General features: G+C 33.9%; 1 protein-coding gene across 2 annotated transcripts in view; it reads left to right on the top strand.

The window, feature by feature from the left end:
- The window catches only part of LOC136034890 (isoleucine--tRNA ligase, mitochondrial-like), a 97,920-nt gene that overhangs the window by 51,509 nt on the left and 25,696 nt on the right, over nucleotides 1–20,715 (top strand). For both annotated transcript variants that reach the window (XM_065716378.1, XM_065716377.1), the window contains exons 12-16: nucleotides 482–783; nucleotides 4,516–4,620; nucleotides 5,444–5,561; nucleotides 13,881–13,987; nucleotides 18,426–18,571. In XM_065716378.1, the coding sequence (XP_065572450.1) occupies nucleotides 482–783; nucleotides 4,516–4,620; nucleotides 5,444–5,561; nucleotides 13,881–13,987; nucleotides 18,426–18,571 (778 nt within the window). The remainder of the gene's footprint in view (nucleotides 1–481; nucleotides 784–4,515; nucleotides 4,621–5,443; nucleotides 5,562–13,880; nucleotides 13,988–18,425; nucleotides 18,572–20,715) is intronic.

Here is a 20,715-nt window from a genome sequence, read left to right as displayed (position 1 = left end):
ATACTCTAAATATATCTTAAACACTGTGCTTTAATTTTTTCAAATAGTCAACTGAAATAAAAAATAAGTCCTATATAATAATCAAGATTGCTGGAAAGAACTAATGAAAGTAAATTAAATGTTTAATAAATAATAATTTACAATTAATCATGCAAGCTCCATTCCTCCCTCCTCATAAAAAAACAGAATTCTTGAAATTTCAGTTTGATCCCTTGCCTTTGAGACAAAAGAGTGCTACCAAAATCGTGTGTAAAATTTTTCAACTTTTAGTTCCGCCTACTCACTAGGCTACAAATTCTTGCTTTCCTTCAGACCTCGGTGACCCGGTTGTGTAACGTCTTGAGAGTGTTTTCAGAGCTCAAGATTAGTAATTGGCTGGCAAAGATGGATTATATAAGCAGATATATATATAGGTAGATTGGGCATTATTGGTTCTGTGATATTATCGTCAACTATTAAAAATTGTGAGCTATAATTTTAGGAAATCTTGGATATCTGGTTAGACAGTGGCCTGTCGTGGTTGAATGTTCTTGGAAGAGACAAGCAAGCTGATTTGTATGTAGAGGGTTTAGATCAATGCAGAGGATGGTTTCAGTCATCTCTTTTGACTTCGATTGCTCTCAGAGGCGTGGCTCCGTATCGTTCAGTTCTGGCACATGGTTTTGTACTAGATGAAGATGGACGAAAAATGTCCAAATCTCTAGGGAACGTTATTGATCCAGAAGAAATCTTGCAAGGAAAAAAGAAGGATCCTAAGTCTGCTCATGGCATCGACGTTCTAAGGTAGACCTTTGTGTCAAGTTTTCATAGTTTCCTGTCACTTTCAATTTCATAGCAGTACAACAAGGATGTCAATTCAGGAAAATTCAGGAAGGGGGTTGCAACGTTTTTCTTATTTTTTAAATGAAGAAATAAAAAAGGTGTTTACCAAATTTTAGGGAACAAGGGTTTTTTTCTCAGTAAAAAACAAAAAAAAGATTATTTTTCAAAATCTTGGGTGAGGAGGGAAATCATTGGGGGTTATTGTGCTCTCTGTCCCAACCTCTTAATGGCGCCCATGCTATAGACTATAGATTGAACTTGTTTCTAAAATGATTCTACTAAATAGCCAATTAGATGGTAAAATGAAAGCTAGATATCCTTGATTAGGCTGAAATGTCCAAAACTTTCTGGAATCTCTTGGAGGATGGATAAAGCCATTGATAGCTCGATAGAAGTAGTATCAAGGGTGCCAGTTCACAAAAATGTAGGGGTGGGGGAGTAGGGTTTTTAACTTATTAAATAAAGATACAAAAAATGGTATTCTTCAAAATTTATTTTTTTATTTTGGTATTATTTTATTCTTTATTTATTTAATTTTTTCTCGGTGAAAATGCCAAAGAAAAAGTATTTTCCAAAACATGTAAGGGGGATCAGGCCACCTGCGTGCGTTTGATTGGTAGTAGTTAGCAGCAGTGTAGTTAGTAAAGAAGAAAGGTAGTTAATGGTAAACAAACAGTTCAAAATTTCGCTTCAAGAGTGAGGTGCTTCGGGGTAGACAGCTTTCAACATATATAGTATAATTTCTGTTTCATATTTAGTGTTATTCAAAAATGTGTAGGGTGCTACTCTACACCACTTTTTTTTTACCTTCAGCTGTCTTACTTTTTGTCAATTAATTGTTTCTGTCTTTATATTTTCCCTTAAATTATAAAACTGATGAAGATATCTTAGAGATAAATTTAATTGACCTTTAATTAAAAATTATAGGTAACCCACGGAAAATTTGTATCCCTAACGGGTTTAGTGGGGGAAGGGAGATACTGTCTATAATAACACTACATAAATACTAAGTACTAGTGCACCATCAAGTGGCAATATGGAATTTCCGCTTATCCTAATTAAATTAAAAAATTTTCAACCAACAAACAATTTGGTTTCAGATCAAGTCGTTCTTCTGAATGAGCTTTTCGGCCCTTCATAATTAGTTCTTCTTTGAATAATGGTAATTTTGAATTATGTATATATTTTATACATAAAAAAACGTTCGATGTTCTAAAATATTCTTTAGTTCTGGAATTCGTGGAAAAGTGTATGATTTAATAAGTCATATCTAGAAAAATCGAGGAATCCAGATAGAAGTCCACGATCATCTGTCTTAGCCTGAGTCTCTTGTGATGTAGGTGTGCCGCAGGGATATGTATTACATACTTACTTAATCCTCATCCCGGACAGCGTCGTCAGCCTTGTGAGCGATGGGCGGTCAGCAGCAAGGGCCTCTGTATCAGACAGCAAAATTCCATCTTGGTCCAAGAATTTTTTAAGACTCTCATTGCACTGGAACTCGGGTCTTCCTCTTGGATTTTTCCAGTGACTACTGATTGGTTCAAAATCGTAAAGAATTCCAGCCGGAGCGTTGGCATGCAGTTGCAAAAACCAGCGAAGTGTCTGCTGGGCAACCCGGTGTGACAAGGGCGACTTGGAAGTTATACTTCATGGGCGGTCATTGTTGACAAAGAATATAAATCTGATTCTCTAAATTGTCGAGAGCCAGTTCGATTGAAGAGCTTCGAGACGACGCTGGACAGCTACAGTTGCAGGCCAAGTTTCAGCTCTGTCTGTATTAGGACTGTTACTATTCTTGATTTTTATTAATGATCTTCGTAATTATTTATCGCATAATAAAAACCTAGCAGTAATTTTTCCAGATCATAAAGAGGTATTCGTTGAAACTACCCTGCAGTTTTTTTCTATTTTTTGTCCCTAATTTGTCTAAGATAAGACTTATGATTTTGGGAGATCTAACCAAGCAGCTGTTAAAATTAGAATGGTAGAGTTGGATATTTCTGGAGTTTGTATCAAAAGGCTTCAGAAATGCAGGTATTTGGAAATTATTATGATGATTTTCTATCTTTCCATAGTCGTAGTATATCATTTGTGCATAAAATTAGCCTAAAGGTTATATAAATCAAACACAATATATTCTTCCTTTTTTCTGTAAATTTCTTACCATTTACTAATAGAATCACACCTAAGATATTGCTCTATTACATACCTAAATAAATTCCTTATTCATTTTAAATTTCTCAAGACAATACTAAATATAAGCCATCTGATTTCCTGGTACTTTCCTTTGTTGTCCTAGACGACTTCAAAGTCCCTTGATAACAAAGGCTCTTTTCCTGTTTCCTAATATATTAAACCTTTGGTCAGCTTAAAGACTTGAAGTTATCTCTTTGACTGTGTAATTTTCAGTCAATGAAAGTCTCCAGTGAATAATTTTTATTCTTTACATATTCTTATTGCCCTTTCTTGCCCACTTGCTTCTTCTTTGTCTTGTTTTGGAACGTATAGACTTCCCTGAGTCAGGTATGAAGAAGAAAAAAGTAGAAAAAATAAAGGATACCACACTAGACCGCAAGTCCAAACTGGCAGGGTTATGGAAGAGCTAGATTCGCAGTGCGATTTCAAATCCCTTTTATAGCGAATAAGTTTAAACTAAAGAACAATTCACAAAATTAAATTACCGCTCCCTTTTAAAGAAAAATAATACAAAATATAATTTATCATTGATAATGAAGTCATCTTATACTTATACTAATAATTTTTTGCTATAATTTTGTGAATTTGTCGCACTGTGGTAGCATCATTTTCCCTTCATCCCTCTCCTGCCCTAGCTTGCCATATTTTGTGGTTTTCAAGCTAAAATATTGATTTTCACTCTTTATTGTTTCTCCAACATCAGATTCTGTACCTACCTGTCTTATGTACAAGAATGAATACCAAGCACAATCCCTATTCATTCAGGAATTTATATCCCTAGAATATTCATTCTCGGGAAAAAAAATCCCCGAAGGAAAAGATTGAAACGGCCTAAAAGATTTTTTAGCATGCACAGAGAAAAATTCTGCAAAATTTGCCAAAGGTTAAATAAAAACACGTCTTGATGACAAAAAAATAGAGTGTGGACAAGAATGAGCGAAAAAAAAAAATAACTTTTCTTAAAATAGTTTTATTCCTAGCAAACTGTGAAGTTGTACAGTTGATATGTTCACTGAATGAAAAACAGTCATTAAACTAAATTTTCTAGCCTGCCCATGAACTGGCAAAGGCAACTTGTCCTAGGGGCGTGTCAGGAATAGAAGAAAAAAGAGAAAATTTTAGTACTAGTTATAACCACAAGTTAAATATACCAAAAATGCTAATAATACTAATATATATATATATATATATATATATATATATATATATATATATATATATATATATATATATATATATATATATATATATATATATATATATATATATATATATATATATATATATATATAAAATATATATATATATATAATATATATATAATATATATATATATATATATATATATATATATATATATATATATATATATATATATATATATATATATATATATATATATATGAATTTTGTTAAGTCCTAATTTTTATTAATAAACCTAACTAACTTATTGGATATTAAACTTTTATTTTATTTTTTAATTTAATATTTTAGGTGGTGGTGTTTGGGGCATAGGAATCTCGCTGACCCCATAAGAGCCAGTGAGTCCATCTTTGCCAATTCCTCAGAAGAAGTGCAAATTATTCGCAAAACATTCAGGTAAGTCCATTCCAGCTTCATTGAAAGACTGATCTAGATAGGGGGGGGGGGGGTTCCAGGGTCCAAGGCTCGAAAGGCCTTGTAAGGTTTTTGAAATATAGAGATTTGGGTCCCAAGTTTACTTTTGTTGAAAATTATATTAAACTTAATGAAGTTTGTATTAAATTTAGGCTGTATTTAATTGAATGTACATATAAATTATGTTTGTATTATTCCCTGGGTCGAAACTTCAGGATTTGCCCAGGCCTTGTATGGTTTTTTAATATTGAAATTTAGCTTGCAAGTTTAATTTGTTTTTAAATTTTTGTTAGATTTAATAAAGTTTACATTAAATTGAATTAGTTGAGTCTATATAAAAAATATGATTGTATTATAACTATGAAATTTATTTTAAATTTGAAACTTGTATTTAATTTTAAATGGAAAATGTACTATTAAAACATTTTGAGAAATTTTGTTATAATTGCAACCCAAAAAAATTGCTGCAGGAGAAGTTATGGGAAACGATATGTGCAGTTCAAAATCTTTTGTGCAGTTCAAAATCTTTTGTGCAGTTCAAAGTTACGCAACTTTTACTGGAAAGTCTCACGCTTTATTTTCAAGATACTTTTATAGATTTCAAGATCTTTAGATATTTAGAGGGCTTTGGATCTTTGAAGAGACGGATCTCAGAGTCGAGACGGAAAGGTGTTCAGCCGCAAGAAATTAATAACTATTACACCTATGTATTTAATGATTATATGCTCAATAAGAATAATATATGTATAATATATATGTACTAATTAATAATAATTCTAATCGACCTAATAATTATATCTTTCAGGTTCTTGCTTGGTTCATTGAATGATACTGACAAGTCACATCTATTATCAATACCAGTGTCAGATCTTCATTTGATTGATAGATATATGCTCTTTATCCTTGCTGAATTTACGAGCAATGTAAGCATAACTAACTTTGTTTTTGTTCTTCTTCGTGGCTTAAAATTTCACACAGGAGATCCAGTCAGATGGGATTTAACTTTTCGGGGTTGTCAGGCATGTACAGACCTAAGATGGGTCTAGAGAGCGAAAATGTTTTTATTTTGATCTTTGTACTTTAATCCCTTCATACTCGTTTATCGTGTTTTCTACCGCTTCTAATATTAAAATTGTTTTGCCTTCAAATTATGAATTGTTTCAGCTCTATATGAGAAGTATTATATGAGTTCGTTCAACATCTTAATTTGGCACTAATGTTGTTAGTTAAAAGGGATCTGATATTTGCAGATATTATCGCAAGTTTGTAAGCCAATTGTTAGTTTCATTTGCAAATTTCGTATCGTACCTTAATTTGAATTTGTATCGATAAATTAATTTACATTCTCATTTTGGTAGGCATTATATTTCTGTTTTTGTTTGGATTCATTTCGATTTCACTTTACAATTAATTTTGTTTTCAGAATTTTTCTAGGCAGTTCATTTTGATTCGTATTTTAGTAAATAATTTGCATTGATATTATTTAATTCTAAAAAAAAGAAACGATCGAAAATGGGGTTGTTAAGGTCAAACGAGAATACTGAATAAACAGAACAAGCGCCTCTCTTCTTCAGCGCGAAACGAAATAATATATTCAAGGAAAGTGCCGAAGAAAAAACTAACAAAACAAACGCAGAAAGTCAGTGTGAAAAAAAAAACAATGAAAAAACTAACAAATTAAAAGATGAATAAAATTCTGTATAAGCTAAAAATTATAATAATTAAAACGAAAAACCTAACAACCGTAAAGCTATTCATTCGTCAATATTCACGATTTGCACTAAACCCAAAAAATTATGAACTGCCATCGACGGATGCTGGCGAACAACTGAGAAATAAAAGAAAACATTCATTCACTCAAAAAAAACGAGCCAGAAATTAAATAAGTTAGAGAACTATGTCATCTGATTTATGATTTTAATAATTACATTCCTTGCAGACACCCTTTAAGACCTAAGTGGTTGTTGACGTGTTTGATTATATGATTGGGAAAGTGGTTCAGGGTTTATTACAGGGATTACTAAAGTATCAGCTGCTCAATGACAAAAACTGAAATATGATTCATTTATTCTTAATTCATCGGAATTTCTGTTCAAAGCTAGACCTAAATGCTGGAATTTAAGAATTTCAACAGCTTCCCTGTAGTGCTGGACAATACCTTTATAATGTGAAGTAAGCTAGCTTGGTTAAATAAAATAGTATTGGGTGATCAAAGATGTGTTTTGCAAAGGCAGAGTCAAAATTTTCTGTTTTTTTTTTTATTTTTAAGGGTGTTATTAATTTGGGTGGAATACTGAGTTAATCTATCCGTAAGCCGTTGTTCAGTTCTTTTAATGTACCAAAGACAACATGAGCATGGAACTCTGTAAACACCAGAATTTTCACCATTCGGGATAGAGTGTTTACCTTATAAATTTGGGAACTGATAGTTTTACTAGGTCTATAATAAGTGTAAATACTATTTTTCTTTATATCTTTGGAAATGTGTTCTGAAACCCCTTTTACGTATGGGATGCCAAGGTCAACGGAATTTTTCCTCTGATTTGTGTTAACTGTATCACAATCTGATACCTTTTTAATACTTTTTGTAATTACAGAATTCATTAAACTAATTGGATAACCATTCCCAAATAAAATATCTGTAAGGTGGTCAAGCTCTGAATCCAGGAAACGTGGAGAACAAACTTGCAATGCTCTATCGACTAGAGAAGTGATCACTCCTCTTTCCACAGCAGGAGAATGATTAGAGGAATAATTTAAGTAACGGTCACTATCTGTAGATTTTCTATAAATCCCAAGCTCGAAACATGTATCATTTCGGGGTACCCGAACATCCAAGAAAGGAAGACGCCTATCTACCTCTTATTCCTGAGAAAATTTGAGTTTTGGATCCAAGGAGTTAAGCAAGTGAAGGAAAGGCCCCAAAGATTCTTCACCATGCTCCTATGAATAAAACATATCATCTTTAAAACGAACCCAAAATTCAGGTTTACACAGGCTTTGTGAAATAGCCCTTTCTTCAAGGTCTTTCATGAAGATATCAGCCTTTATGGGTGAAAGGGGGTCGCCCCTTGCAAGCCCATATATCTGTTTATAAAAATGCCTCTGTAACGGAAATAAAAAGGATTTCTGTTGCAAAGGGCTGTAAGTGAGAGAAGTGTCTGATTCGAAAGTGTAAGATTTTTCTGATATAGATGGGTTAGAACTGAGTTTATGCTCCAAGCTGAGTTTGGCCTTCTGGGGGGTCACAATTGGTACACATTGAATCTGCATCAAAACTGCCAATTATTGTATTTGGTTTAACCAGAACTTGCTTTACCTTGGAAAAAAAAAAATCAGCGGAACTTTTTAATATAGGATTTTTGAGCCTGCATTAGTAGGCGAAATACAACTGATAAGAATTTTCCTATTTTTGCTGTAGGAGAATTAAATGAAGAGACAATAAGTCGAAGTAGATTACCGGGCTCATGAATCTTATGAAGACCATAAATTGAGGAGATTTGCAGCCACGTGGGTTATTTTTTTTTACAATTGATCCGTGGTCTCACCTTTTCCTTTTAGATAAGAAAGCTCTTTTCGAACTTCCTGGACACGTTTCTCTGTGGGATGGGTTGCTAATTGCTCATATGTGTTAACCAATGCGGTTTCAGAAATTGTCTTCGTCATGCTTATGGGAGTACTCTACCGATGTAGTTACTGTATTCATAACTCTTACAAGAAAAAAAAAACTAATTTGGTTAATCAACAGTATTTTTTTTTTCATAATTGTAAAAAGGACCGTATTTTACCCAATAAGAACCTTTATTTAGTCAATGTGACTTTCACTTCACTGAAACACACGTAACGAACGGCGATTTACAGAGCGTATAGGGTTTGGTATTTTAAATATGTTATTAGCGATTACAGAAGCAAGCGCAGGTTAAATCAGGATATCAAACAGTTCGTGGTAAGGGGTTTGGAGCTGAGATTTATCCAAACAGGATCAAGAGATAATTTTGGGACAAAAGGTGGATTATTAGTGATTTTTTTCAATCTAAAACGGTGGAATTTCTCAGAAAGTATTTGTCTAGAAATGTAAAATCCAGCTGAAAAGAATTTTCAGCAATAGCCTTAATTTGATGAAAATGTTAACGAACTGTAGTAAGGAGCGACCCGGCTCAATAGTAACCGAAACTCTAAAAAATGGAATTTTGATACCAATAGTTACATCAAAAGAATCGCATTTTAATGCTGATTTTAAATATAAAAGTTTCATCAAGATCAAAAGTTACGAGCCTGAGAAAATTTACCTTATTTTAGAAAATAGGGGGAAACACCCCCTAAAAGTCATACAATCTTAACGAAAATCACACCATCAGATTCAGTGTATCAGAGAACCTTATTGTAGAAGTTTCAAGCTCCTATCTACAAAATGTGGAATTTCGCATTTTTTGCCAGAAGACAGATCACGGATGCGTGTTTTTTTGTTTTTTTGTTTGTTTTTTTTTTGTTTTTTGTTGTTTTTTTTTCCAGGGGTGATTGTATCGACTGAGTGGTCCTAGAATGTCGCGAGAGGGCTCATTTTAACGGAAATTAAAAGTTCTAGTGTGCTTTTTAAGTGACCAAAAAAATTGGAGGGCACCTTACTACAGTTCGTTTGATTTTCATCAAATTAAGGCTATTGCTGAAAATTCTTTTCAGCAGGATTTTACATTTCTAGACAAATACTTTCTGAGAAATTCCACCGTTTTAGATTGAAAAAATTCACTTATAATCCACCTTTTGTCCCAAAATTATCTCTTGATCCTGTTTGGATAAATCTCAGCTCCAAACCCCTTACAACAGAGCAAATTCAGGTTTTGTCGAAAGGATTGAAATTTTCAGTAGCCTCCTCAAAAATACCTTATAGTGAAATCATAGTGAATACAGAGGGGGCATTTCATGACTCTCGTGCGGAGGTTGGATAGGTTGCTGAGGTCAGACCACATTTTGTTGAACCCTTGTTGGATTCGCCTTCTGTCCACGATCCAAAATGTAAAAAAAAATAGTAAAAATGAACACTTAATCTTACGCTCACTATATAAAGATCATTCCAGGATTATTACTAAAACAGATAGAGGCAATACTGTTTTTTGTATTGTATTCAGATGATTAGGACAAAAATGCCAGAAAATTTTAAATGATTCTAACATATATGAACAATTAGCCACTGATCCCACAAAACAATTTGTCTAGGAAGTCTGAAAAGAACTTTCTTATCTAAAACAAAAAGATGAGATCACAGATCAATTGTAAAAAAGATTTTACCCACGTGGCTGCAAATCTCTTCGTTTTTATGGTCTTCTTAAGATTCGTAAGCCCGGTAATCTACTTCCACCTATTGTCTCCTCATTTAATTCTTCTACAGCAAAAATAGGAAAATTCTTATCAGTTGTATTTCGCCTACTAATGCAGGCTCAAAAATTATAAAGAAGTTCCGCTGATTTTTCTTTTCCAAGGTAAAGCAAGTTCTGGTTAAACCAAATACAATAATTTGCAGTTTTGATACAGATTCAATGTATACCAACTGTGATCCCCAGAAGGCCAAACTCATTTTGGAGCATAAACTCAGTTCTAACCCATCTATATCAGAAAAATCTACACTTTCGAATCAGACACTTCTCTCACTTACAGCCCTTTGCAACAGAAATCCTTTTTGTTTTCATTATAGAGGCATTATTATAAACAGAAATATGGGCTTTCAATGGGTGGCCCCCCCCTTTCACCCATAGAGGCTGATATCTTCATGAAAGACCTTGAAGAAAGGACTATTTCACAAAGCCTGTGTAAACCTGAATTTTTGGTTCGTTTTAAAGATGGTATTTTATATACATAGGAGTATGTTGAAGAATCTTTGGGGTCTTTCCTTCACTTGCTTAACTCCTTGGCTTCAAAACTCACATTTTCTCAGGAATCAGAGGTTGATAGGCGTCTCCCTTTCTTGGATGTTCGGGTGCATTGAAGTGCTATTTGTTTCGAGTTTGGAGTTTATACAAAAACCCATGCATAGTAACCGTTACTTCCTCCAATCATTTTTCTGCGGTTAAAAGAGAAGTGGTCACTTTTCTAGTCGATAGGGTATTGCAAGTTTGTTTACCACGTCTCCTGGACTCAGATCTGGACCACCTTAGGGATGTTTTATTTGGGAATGGTTATCCAATTAGTTTAATAAATTTTGTAATTGAAAGAAAATATAAAACAGTTATCAGATCGTTTACTTTGGTCTCACATACGAAAAAGGAGCTTCAGAACATTTTTCCAAAGATATAAAGAAAAATAACACTTACACTTATTATAGATCCACTAAAACTATCAGATTCCTATTTTATCAAGGTACAGATCTTATCCCGAAAGGTAAAAACTCTGGTATCCATTAGCATTTAGGCCTAGCTTCGAACAGAGATTCCGGCGATTTAAGAATAAATTAGTCATATTTCGATTTTCTCAAAAGAGCAGTCGATATTTCAGTAATCCCTGAAATAAACATTGAATCACTTTCTCGATCCTATAATCAAACACGTCAACAAGCCCTTAGGTCTCATAGGGGGTCTGCAAGTAATGCAATTATTAAAATCAGATGACTTGCTTCTCCAACTTATTTAATTGTTGGCTCGTTTTGTTTTGAGTGAATGAATGTTTTTTTTAATATTTCTCAGTTGGTCGCTAGTATCCGTCGATTGCAGTTCGTAATTTTTTGGATTTTGTGCAAATCACGAATATTGGTGAATGAATCGCTGTATGGTCTTTAGGTATTTGGTTTTAGTTCCTATAATTGTGGTTTCTATGGCACTTAACCAAGTGACATATAGCAATCGCAAATTCTGTCGGTCCCGGTTTTGCTACTTTAGGCACTTCCAGGTAAGTTAGGACGTTGAAATTTGGCAGGCGTATCAGGGACCGGACCAGATTAAATTAGAAACAGCCGTTTTCCCGATTTGACCATCTGGGGGGAGTGGGGGCCCGTTAATTCGAAAAAATTGAAGTATTTTTAATTTACGAACGGTTGATCAGATCTCAATGAAATTTGATGTTTGGAAGGATATCGTGTCTCAGAGCTGTTGTTTTAAATCCCGACCAGATCTGGTGACATTGGAGGGGGAGTTGGGAGGGGGAAACCTAAAACTTGGAAAACACTTGGAGTGGAGGGATCGAGATGAAACTTGGTGGGAAAAATAAGCACAAGTCCTAGATACATGATTGACATAACCGAAACGGATCTGCTCTCTTTGGGGTAGTTGGGGGGGTTAATTCTAAATAATTAGAAAAAATAAGGTATTTTTAACTTACGAACGGGTGATCGGATCTCAATGAAATTGATATTTAGAAGGATATCGTGTCTCAGAGCTCTTATTTTAAATCCCGACCGGATCTAGTGACATTGGGGGGATTTGGGAGGGGGAAACCTAAAACTTGGAAAACACTTAGAGCGGAGGGATCGGGATGAAACTTGGTGGGAAAAATAAGCAGAAGTCTTAGATGCGTGATTTACATAATTGGAACGGATCCGCTCTATTGGGGGGGGGGGGGTTAATTCTGAAAATTAGAAAAAATGACGTATTTTTAACTGACGAAGGAGTGATCGGATCTTCATGAATTTTCATATTTAGAAGGACCTCTTGACTCAGACCTCTTATTTTAAATCTCAACCGGATCCAGCTTAATTGGGGGGGGGGCAGTTGAGGGGAACCGGAAATCTTAGAAAAATACTTAAAACGGTGAGATCAGGATGAAACTGGATTGGAAGAATAAAAACCTGTCTACGACACGTGACTGACATAATCGGACCGGATCTGCTCTCTTTGGTGGAGTTGGGGTGGGGGGGGGGTAATTTTGAAAATTGAGGTATTTGTAACTTACGAAAGGGTGACCAGATCGTAATGAAATTTGATATTTAGAAGGGTCTTGCGCTTTAAAGCTCTAATTTAAAAATTCCGACCAGATCCTGTGACATTGGGGGGAGTTGGAGGGGGAAACCGGAATTCTTGGAAAACGTGAAATTGGGTTATTTTTATTTTACGAATAGGTGATCGGATCTTAATGAACTTTGATATTTAGAAGGAGTTCATGTCTCAGAGCTCTTATTTCAAATCCCGACCAGATCTTTTGACATTGGGGGGAGTTGGAAGGGGAAATCTTGGAAAACACTTGGAGTGGAGGAATCGGGATGAAGCTTGTTGGATAGGATAAGCAAATGTCCTTGATACGTGATTGACGGAACCGTACTGGATTCGCTCTCTTTGGGGGAGTTGGGGGGAGGGGTTCAGTGACTTGGCGAGTTTGGTGTTTCTGGACGTTCTAAGACGATGAAAATTGGTAGGCGTGTCAGGGAGCTGCACAAATTGACTTGATAAAGTCGTTTCCCGAGATTCGACCATCTGGAGGGCTAAAGGGAAAGGAAAAATTAGAAAAAAATTAGGTATTTATAACATACGAGTGGATAATCGGATCTTAATGAATTTTGATATTTAGAAGGACATCGTGACTCAGAGCTCTTATTATAAATCCTGACTGGCATTAAGCCTTTTATTTTCCTTTTAAATCAATCTATTGATTCATAGAATTTTGTTACAGCTCATACCATATGATCTCTTGGCTCATAGCTCTTCTTGCCTCGTCACAAGTGCCATATGAACTCTTAGCTCTTGTTATTGAATTTTATTCATCTTTTAATTTCTTTGGTTTTTTCATTGTTTTTTTTTTTCATATTGACTTTCCGCATTTGTATTGTTGGTTTTTACTTCGGCACTATCCTTGAATATATTATTTCGTCTCCCACTGAAGAAGAGAGGTGGTTGTCCTCTCGAAATATTTCCTTTGTTTGTTTATTCAGTATTCTCGTTTGGCCCTAAGAACCCCATTTTTGATCATTTCCTTTTGTTTTATATTATGGCAGGCCAATGTGATCTAAGAATTATCTTCATTCTTGAATTATTTTGCATTTAATATTTGTATTTGCAAGCGGATGCCGAAAAAAACAGTTTGATGTCTTTTACGAAAATTTTTGTAAGCTTTAACAATTAAAAAAAGAAAAGTCTTAAGTTGTAAGTTAAAAAAAAATAATTGGTGTTGTAATCCCTTCAAATGATAAGAATAATATTTGGAGAATAGCTAAATTACTATTATTCATTATTATGCATCAATTAAAAAGTCACCCTACCATTAAACAAATTGGATAGGGCAATTGGAGAAATAGACTGTTTTTCATAAAGTGATTTTAATTTTAGGCTCTTGATGCCTATGAAAACTATGATTCAAGACGAGTCTATTCAAATTTACTTCAATTTGTAGCTCGAGACGTTTCTTCATTTTATTTCTGGATTCTAAAAGACAGGTAAGACAGAGAGATTAAATTTATTCATAACTGATTAAACGCAAGATAAAATTTATTTCTGAAAATGTTTTATCACGTGCCGAGGTACACCAAATTCATATCTTCGAGTCATTCGGGGACTTGGCGTACAAATGAAAGCAAAATCTTTAAAAAATTCTGTTTAGGACATCAATTGTTTTTCGGAGTTTAAGGTATGGAATTGTGCGATCTGGTATCTGTTCTAAGATATTCATTGAGCTATTTAAAAAATGTGAAACATTTATTTATTAATACAAAAATCCGGTAAGCTTTATCAAGCTTATCGCACTAAACATTATATAAAAAAAATATGACAATGCTGACAACATAATACACCCATACAAATCTAAAAAATAACACACTATGAAAGCATAGCTGTCTCTAATGGATTTAAATCACTAACAAATTTATATCTGTTTGAAAAATCCACACGAAGAATGTTTATCATTGCAAGAAGTAAAATTGAGCCTAACAGGGCGCGCTGAGCACACCATTGTAAATTTGGAGTGGATCTGAATATATATTTAGGTATTTAGCAACTTCTGTTGTCTTAGAGAGGAAACATGCTTAGTTATTCTAAAGCGTCAACAAAGCAAAGCAAATTCTTTTTCCCCAAATGTCTTTGTTCAACATTTGTGATTATGTTCGCTTTCAATCACTCCGCTAAATAACTTTCATATAATTTGGAGAAAACGGGAGTAAGTGTAATGGAGACATCATCGAAAATCTTGCTTGTTGCCTTTCTTTTTCACGGATTATAATAAATTGTGACTTCCAACCATTTGGGAGCTTACAAGTAGAGGCAATTTCATTAAATAGTAAGGACGAAGGCTTATAAAGACTGTCAGTGAAAACTTTAATTAGTTCAATCGGACATGTGCTGTATTTTTATTTTGTTAATTTTTGTGTCCCCGTCTAAGGGTGACATAACCTTCAAATTGAAATCAAATTTGAAAGGGGTGCTTAAGGAGAGGGGGGGGGGTGATTTCTGGTAAAGACGAAAAGAATTAGCGCAGGTATTGGTTGTATCTAAGGGCTCTTCTTGAAGATTAAATCAATATTATTATGGGTTTTACCAAATATAATGAATAGACGGTACTAATCCCTCAATTGCTCCAAGGGTTGTGAAGACGGAAGAAGGTATACGAATTCATTTAAGCATAAATTAAAAAAGTGAAAATAAAACACAAAATTTATAAAATCACTCACGAAAAAAAAAGAATAAAACAGAACCTTCAATATATCAAACAAACTAAATAAACAAAATAAACCCTGGTCGATCCTACAGAAAAAAAAGACAAAGAAAAGCCAAAAGAGGAAAAAGAAACAAATTTTTTTTTGAGAACCTAAAAAGAGTTTTAATTTTTTTTTGGGATAAGAGTGGCGCCTCCAAGCTTATTCAGGCATCTTGTTTCTTCCAATGTGACTCGTCGCTGTAGGATTGAAATCTGGCCTTGCTGATGGAGAAAAAGGAATTGAAAGGAGCGTGATTTGTACCACAAACATGATAATTATGTTAATCAGAAATAAAAGAGGGCGTAGCTCTAAGGGGCTTAGGCAAGACACCTTGAAGCTGAAATAAGTACACTTTCACTCAAAAGAATATGTGGCGATTCAAGATAAAGTAAAGTGATAACTCCTGACCGGATAGTTTCCTAAATGAGATTCCTGGCGTATTTTGTGAGGTTTTTTTCCCGTAAATATTCCAATATTAACAATGTGTTGATTTCAAAAACAATTGTACCATCAAAAGAAAGCTACGCCTTCTTAAGCTGTTTGGTCTTTTGTTTTTAGCTTATTTTGTTCTTATTTTATACCGATATTTTTTTTCTACCCCCCACAGTCAAAAGCTGCATATAAAGTCTTTTTCAATAAAAATGACACTGTCAAATTTTCATAATTTTTGCAATTTCTAATTAAATGTGAATCTTTTGGCAAGTTTACAGTTAACCAATTCAAATAATTAGATTTAATTTTTGTTGGTATTTTAGGAATTTTCTTGATTTTAGGCTCTTGCAGCTTATGTATATCTTACAAACCCGTATGATACTTATTGTTTTTCAGTAAATTTTTAACCGACATCCTTGATGGGATAAACCACACCCCAAAGTCAGACCAGTTTTTAAATAATGCAAATTGTTAAACTTCTTACAAAAAAAGCTCTTTTATCTCTTGATCGCGGTTTAGTTCCCTGTTTGGATACAAGGCGGGATAGTTGTTTCCCCTAGGTATAGCTTCAGCTCGGTTTCGCCAGTATTACCCCCCTCTCTTCAATAAAGGTGTCAAGTGTGAGTATTTAACCTCAAAATTTGGTGTCTGATAGTGGTTATAGTTCAATATTTATCTGCAGTGGATGCTAGTGTAAAACATATGGTGATTAGAGTGACTAGCCCTGAGTGATTTGGTGTTAGCTGAATGGTAGTATTTCAAGCTGTAAATGTGTTGATTTTTACGTTTTATTTGCAAAACTTCTATGATCTAAAACGAACATTTTGTTATTATCAGTGTTGAAAAGAACTTCAAATACATGGGCTGGGCTTTAACTACTATCTAAGTAAAAAATTGTATTTCTTGAGTTTGATTTATGTACAACACTCCCGGAATACTTAATGTTAAAGTAAAAGTAGGTAATTAAAAGGCTCAGGTACCAAAGAGTACTTGAGAATTACTTAGTACTTCCTCGAGTACCTTATGCTTGTGTTAACTTCTCTTCTATTTGTTTTCGAACGCAATCAAAGCTTTTCAAACAAATGAAGGGGAAATTCAACGTTAAAAATCTAAAATTGGAGGACATGAATTTGAAACCAATTAGCCTTCGGGAAAATTACCATTTATACTGCAGGAATGTGTTGTAACATTTTGAAGATAATAAATCGCAGTGGATCCTTATTGGTCGCTATCAAAAACTGCCCAAACAAGATAAGGAAGAACAAGGTCAAGACGAACCATATAAATGCAACAACCAGCTTTCGCAAGTAGCGAAAGGTTGGTACTAGTACTTCTAGTATCGTCTTTTTTAGTTAGGGTTTAGAATGTAGATTTTTTGCGATGTAGTAGTACTGGGTGTTGATGATTCTAATGACGGCATACATAGTATCTTTTCAGGTGATTTTTTTTTCAAAGGTTTGGAGGTTAATAACATATGTCAAATTCTAATTTAATTTTCGCAGCTAAAATATTCAGGATGGAAATCCTACAGATCATGGAAAACAAAGAAAGCTTGTTGTTCTTAAGGATTACTTTCACATCCAACAAGTTCATTGGAAATCTATTTGTGGTTTGCCTGCTATTCTAAATTGAAGTGCCCATTTTCTTTCGGAGGAGAAATTTCTTGGGAAACCTCTGGTTTGGGTGCTTGACAATTTTCAGAGTAGATACACAGTACCTGAACTCAGGAAGATTATGCAGTTTCGTTTTCTCTTTCTTTCAGATAATAATGTTTAGTTTATGGAATTCTCCCTCACGTGCTCTCAGATAATATACTTAAGATAGTGGCTACATCTCCTCGAAACGAATTAGTGATCTTAGAAAATTTCGAGAGGCTCCTTCGAACAGAAATTGAAAGTTTTGGTGTCCTTTTTAATTCAAAAAATATATTACCCCACAGTGCGTGATGTTTTTGGCCATTTTTTGGTCTAAAACAACAATTTTGGCCCGAACACGGACAGAATAAAATGGATCGAAAACTGTCATATATTCAATTGATTTAAAATTAAGGAAGAGCTATATACTAGGTATCCCAGTTTCAAGTTTCAGTTTTACCAGGATTTGACGCATTTGCTTCTGATGATAAATGCAGTCTAAACAAAATAAACGGTTAATAAAGACATTTAGTCTTAAGCTTTATTCAACGTGGCTGATTCATTTGATGTTTTCTAAAAATGAATGAAGAGTTGTGGATTGTCTGTATCAGTGATTTAGTTGCAGGTTTCTGTTGATGTGGGGAGGGGGGTAACTGAAGCATCAAGGAGCTATTTTAAGGCCCAAATCTCACTTTAATGTCAGTGAGTTGTTCAGGAATATTTTTTGAAATAAGCATTTAATGTGGTTTCTGTGAGGTGACACCCCCCCCCTTTTATCGTGGACTTCATCAATCGTACCATAAAATACTGTGTTTATGTGCATACCTACACTGCTTTCTCCTGTTAACTACTAATCAGTATTTTGTCTATACCTGATATTCAGCATTTTCCCACATTATGGCTGGTAGAGTCAAACCAATCCCCGACGGCCTGCGTAAAAAATCCTCAAAAACCAGTGTAAAGCTACTTTCAGGCACTTATTCACATAGCGTTTTTAGAAAACGCTATTCACGTGGTTACAGAATTCTATCACTAATCTTTGGATTTATACATTTAAATGAAATCCTATATACTGATGCTTGTTCAGAACTAAAATGTAATAACTATTATCGTTTTAGACTCTACTGTGAAGCAAAGGATAGTCCGAACAGATTGTCAGCTTTGGTTGTGCTTTACAATTTGTTTATTTATCTTGGACTAGTAACTACGCCTATACTACCACATTTGACGAAAGAAGTTCATATGCACACTCCAAAATCCTTAGGTATTGATATAATTTTTACTTTTTTTTCTAGAACAGGGGTATTAATAGGATGCACAGAAATAGAAACATCAGAACTTTCAACATAATCCATGGCTTAATTAACTTTTTTTTCTTTTACACATTTTATGTATTTTTTATTTTTATGAATAGAAAAACATCAGTTTTCTAGTTGATTTGGACTATTTTAGAGAGATGGTTGCATGGTATTGTTTTTTTCTGTTATTGACCTATCATGGAATGAAAAAGTTTTGAATAAACAAGTGGAGAGCCTTTTAACGTAATTTACTAAAGCTAGCCAGATATTTTGTTGAAGTTTTTTCACATGGAAATAGTTTTTATTCCCTTGTATTTGTGCTTCTAAATTGTGTTTTTGGGTGGGTCTAGAACAAGAGTTTTTTGTGGAGGTTTTGAAAAGCATAATTTTGGAATATTGAGCTTCAGTCATGTTTTTGTTCTAACACATGAAATCAAGATTACAAATATTCCCCAACTATGTTTAAGAATTAGTTTAATAATAAATATAGGGTTTTTGACTTTAAGAAGCCAATTGCAGTCTCTTATCCCTCAGATAATACCAATTCTTTGAAGTACAGTCTTCTTTGCCACTATGGTCCTCCTACGAACATTGATGGCTATATTCTTTTTCCTTTACCAGCCCTACTGGGTCTCTTCTTCTAAGGATTCCATTATCGACCTATTGATCCAAAGTGAAAATGATAAAAAAAAACTTTTTTCAGTCTTTCATCGTAATTCCTCCTCTAAATCAAGAAATTTCTCTCTTTATAGGACCGGCTTGCATGTTCCTCATGAGACATGTGTTTTGCGACAAGCGTAATTCATTCTTAAACCCCTGTGTTTTTGTGACAAGCTTCATTCATACTTGATTTATAACTGACGAGCTTGTTTTAGTTGCCATATATTGATTCGAAATTACAAATATTCCCCGACTTGAGGCTTCTGTTCCCTGTGAAATATAATATTTTCGTACTTAAATGCCTGTGGTTCTTCTGAAACATGCGTGTTTGTGACAAGTTTAATTTTTACTTAGCATTTAATTCATGTGACGAGCTTAATTCATTTTTGCTGCGATACACTAAATAGAAATTACACATATGTCCCGATTTGAGGCTTATGTTGCCTGTGAAAGACGGGTTTTTGCGACAAGCCTATAGCTATAAATAGCACTGCAAAGACAAACTATTTATGTTGTCGCCTTGATTAGTTTCAGATCTATCCTCTAACAGTTGCAAAAATATTATACTGCTTAAGCATTAGATAGTGACCAAAACTTGCTTTAAAAAGAAGAAAATGCCCTATTTTCACGAAAATTTCATGCCTTTTAACGTATCCAATCTCGAAAAAACAAAAAAACAAATTTTAGTAATCTAATTCGGTAAATAGGTAAAGCTGAATTTAAGCTATTAAAAGAGCTCAGAACTGTCTTATTACGTTGAAATATCAAAACCATAGGAGTGCATAAAAACAAAGAGCCAAAAATTTACCCATGAACCTAAACCTTAAGACATTGGCTTTGCAAATTTCAGTTCCTGCTCTTCAATTTAGTAATCTGTTTAGGAAACTAATCAGTGAATCTGACAACAAAGTTCATAAGGTTAGGGAAGCACAAGCTTTAATCTTTGCAAATACTTTATGCGCCTGATAAATAATTATATTGTTTACCAAAGTTCCGTTTTAGACCTTAACAATAATGTATAACTATAGCTACTTAAACGTTTTGTTTATATTACACAAAAATATTGTTTTTTTTTTTAGCAAATAATACTGACTCTTTTATTGCACTAAAGAAAGGTAAATGTTTTGCTGATTGCTCTCAAATAATCTAGTACTTTATTTAGCTCCTGATAAGGATAACAGTAAACGATTTTATTATCAAACGCCTTACACGGTCATAAAGGGCTAAACATATAAAAATCACAGCCATAGCCATCATCGTACAAACTTATGCGTTGATTCGAGTTATCACAGAGTCAAACTACAACCTAAGACATTGAAAAATTCAACTGTTAAAGAAAGAAACTTTAAAAAACCAAACGAATAAAAGAATAATGAAATAAAGCAAATAAACATGTACAGTTATTGATATTAAGTCCTGTATTAAAAATCATGGCGACCGAGGAAACAAA

The sequence above is a fragment of the Artemia franciscana genome, chromosome 13 (assembly GCF_032884065.1).
Source record: "Artemia franciscana chromosome 13, ASM3288406v1, whole genome shotgun sequence".
Lineage (NCBI taxonomy): Eukaryota > Metazoa > Arthropoda > Branchiopoda > Anostraca > Artemiidae > Artemia > Artemia franciscana.
This window is presented reverse-complemented; position numbering and strand designations above follow the sequence as displayed.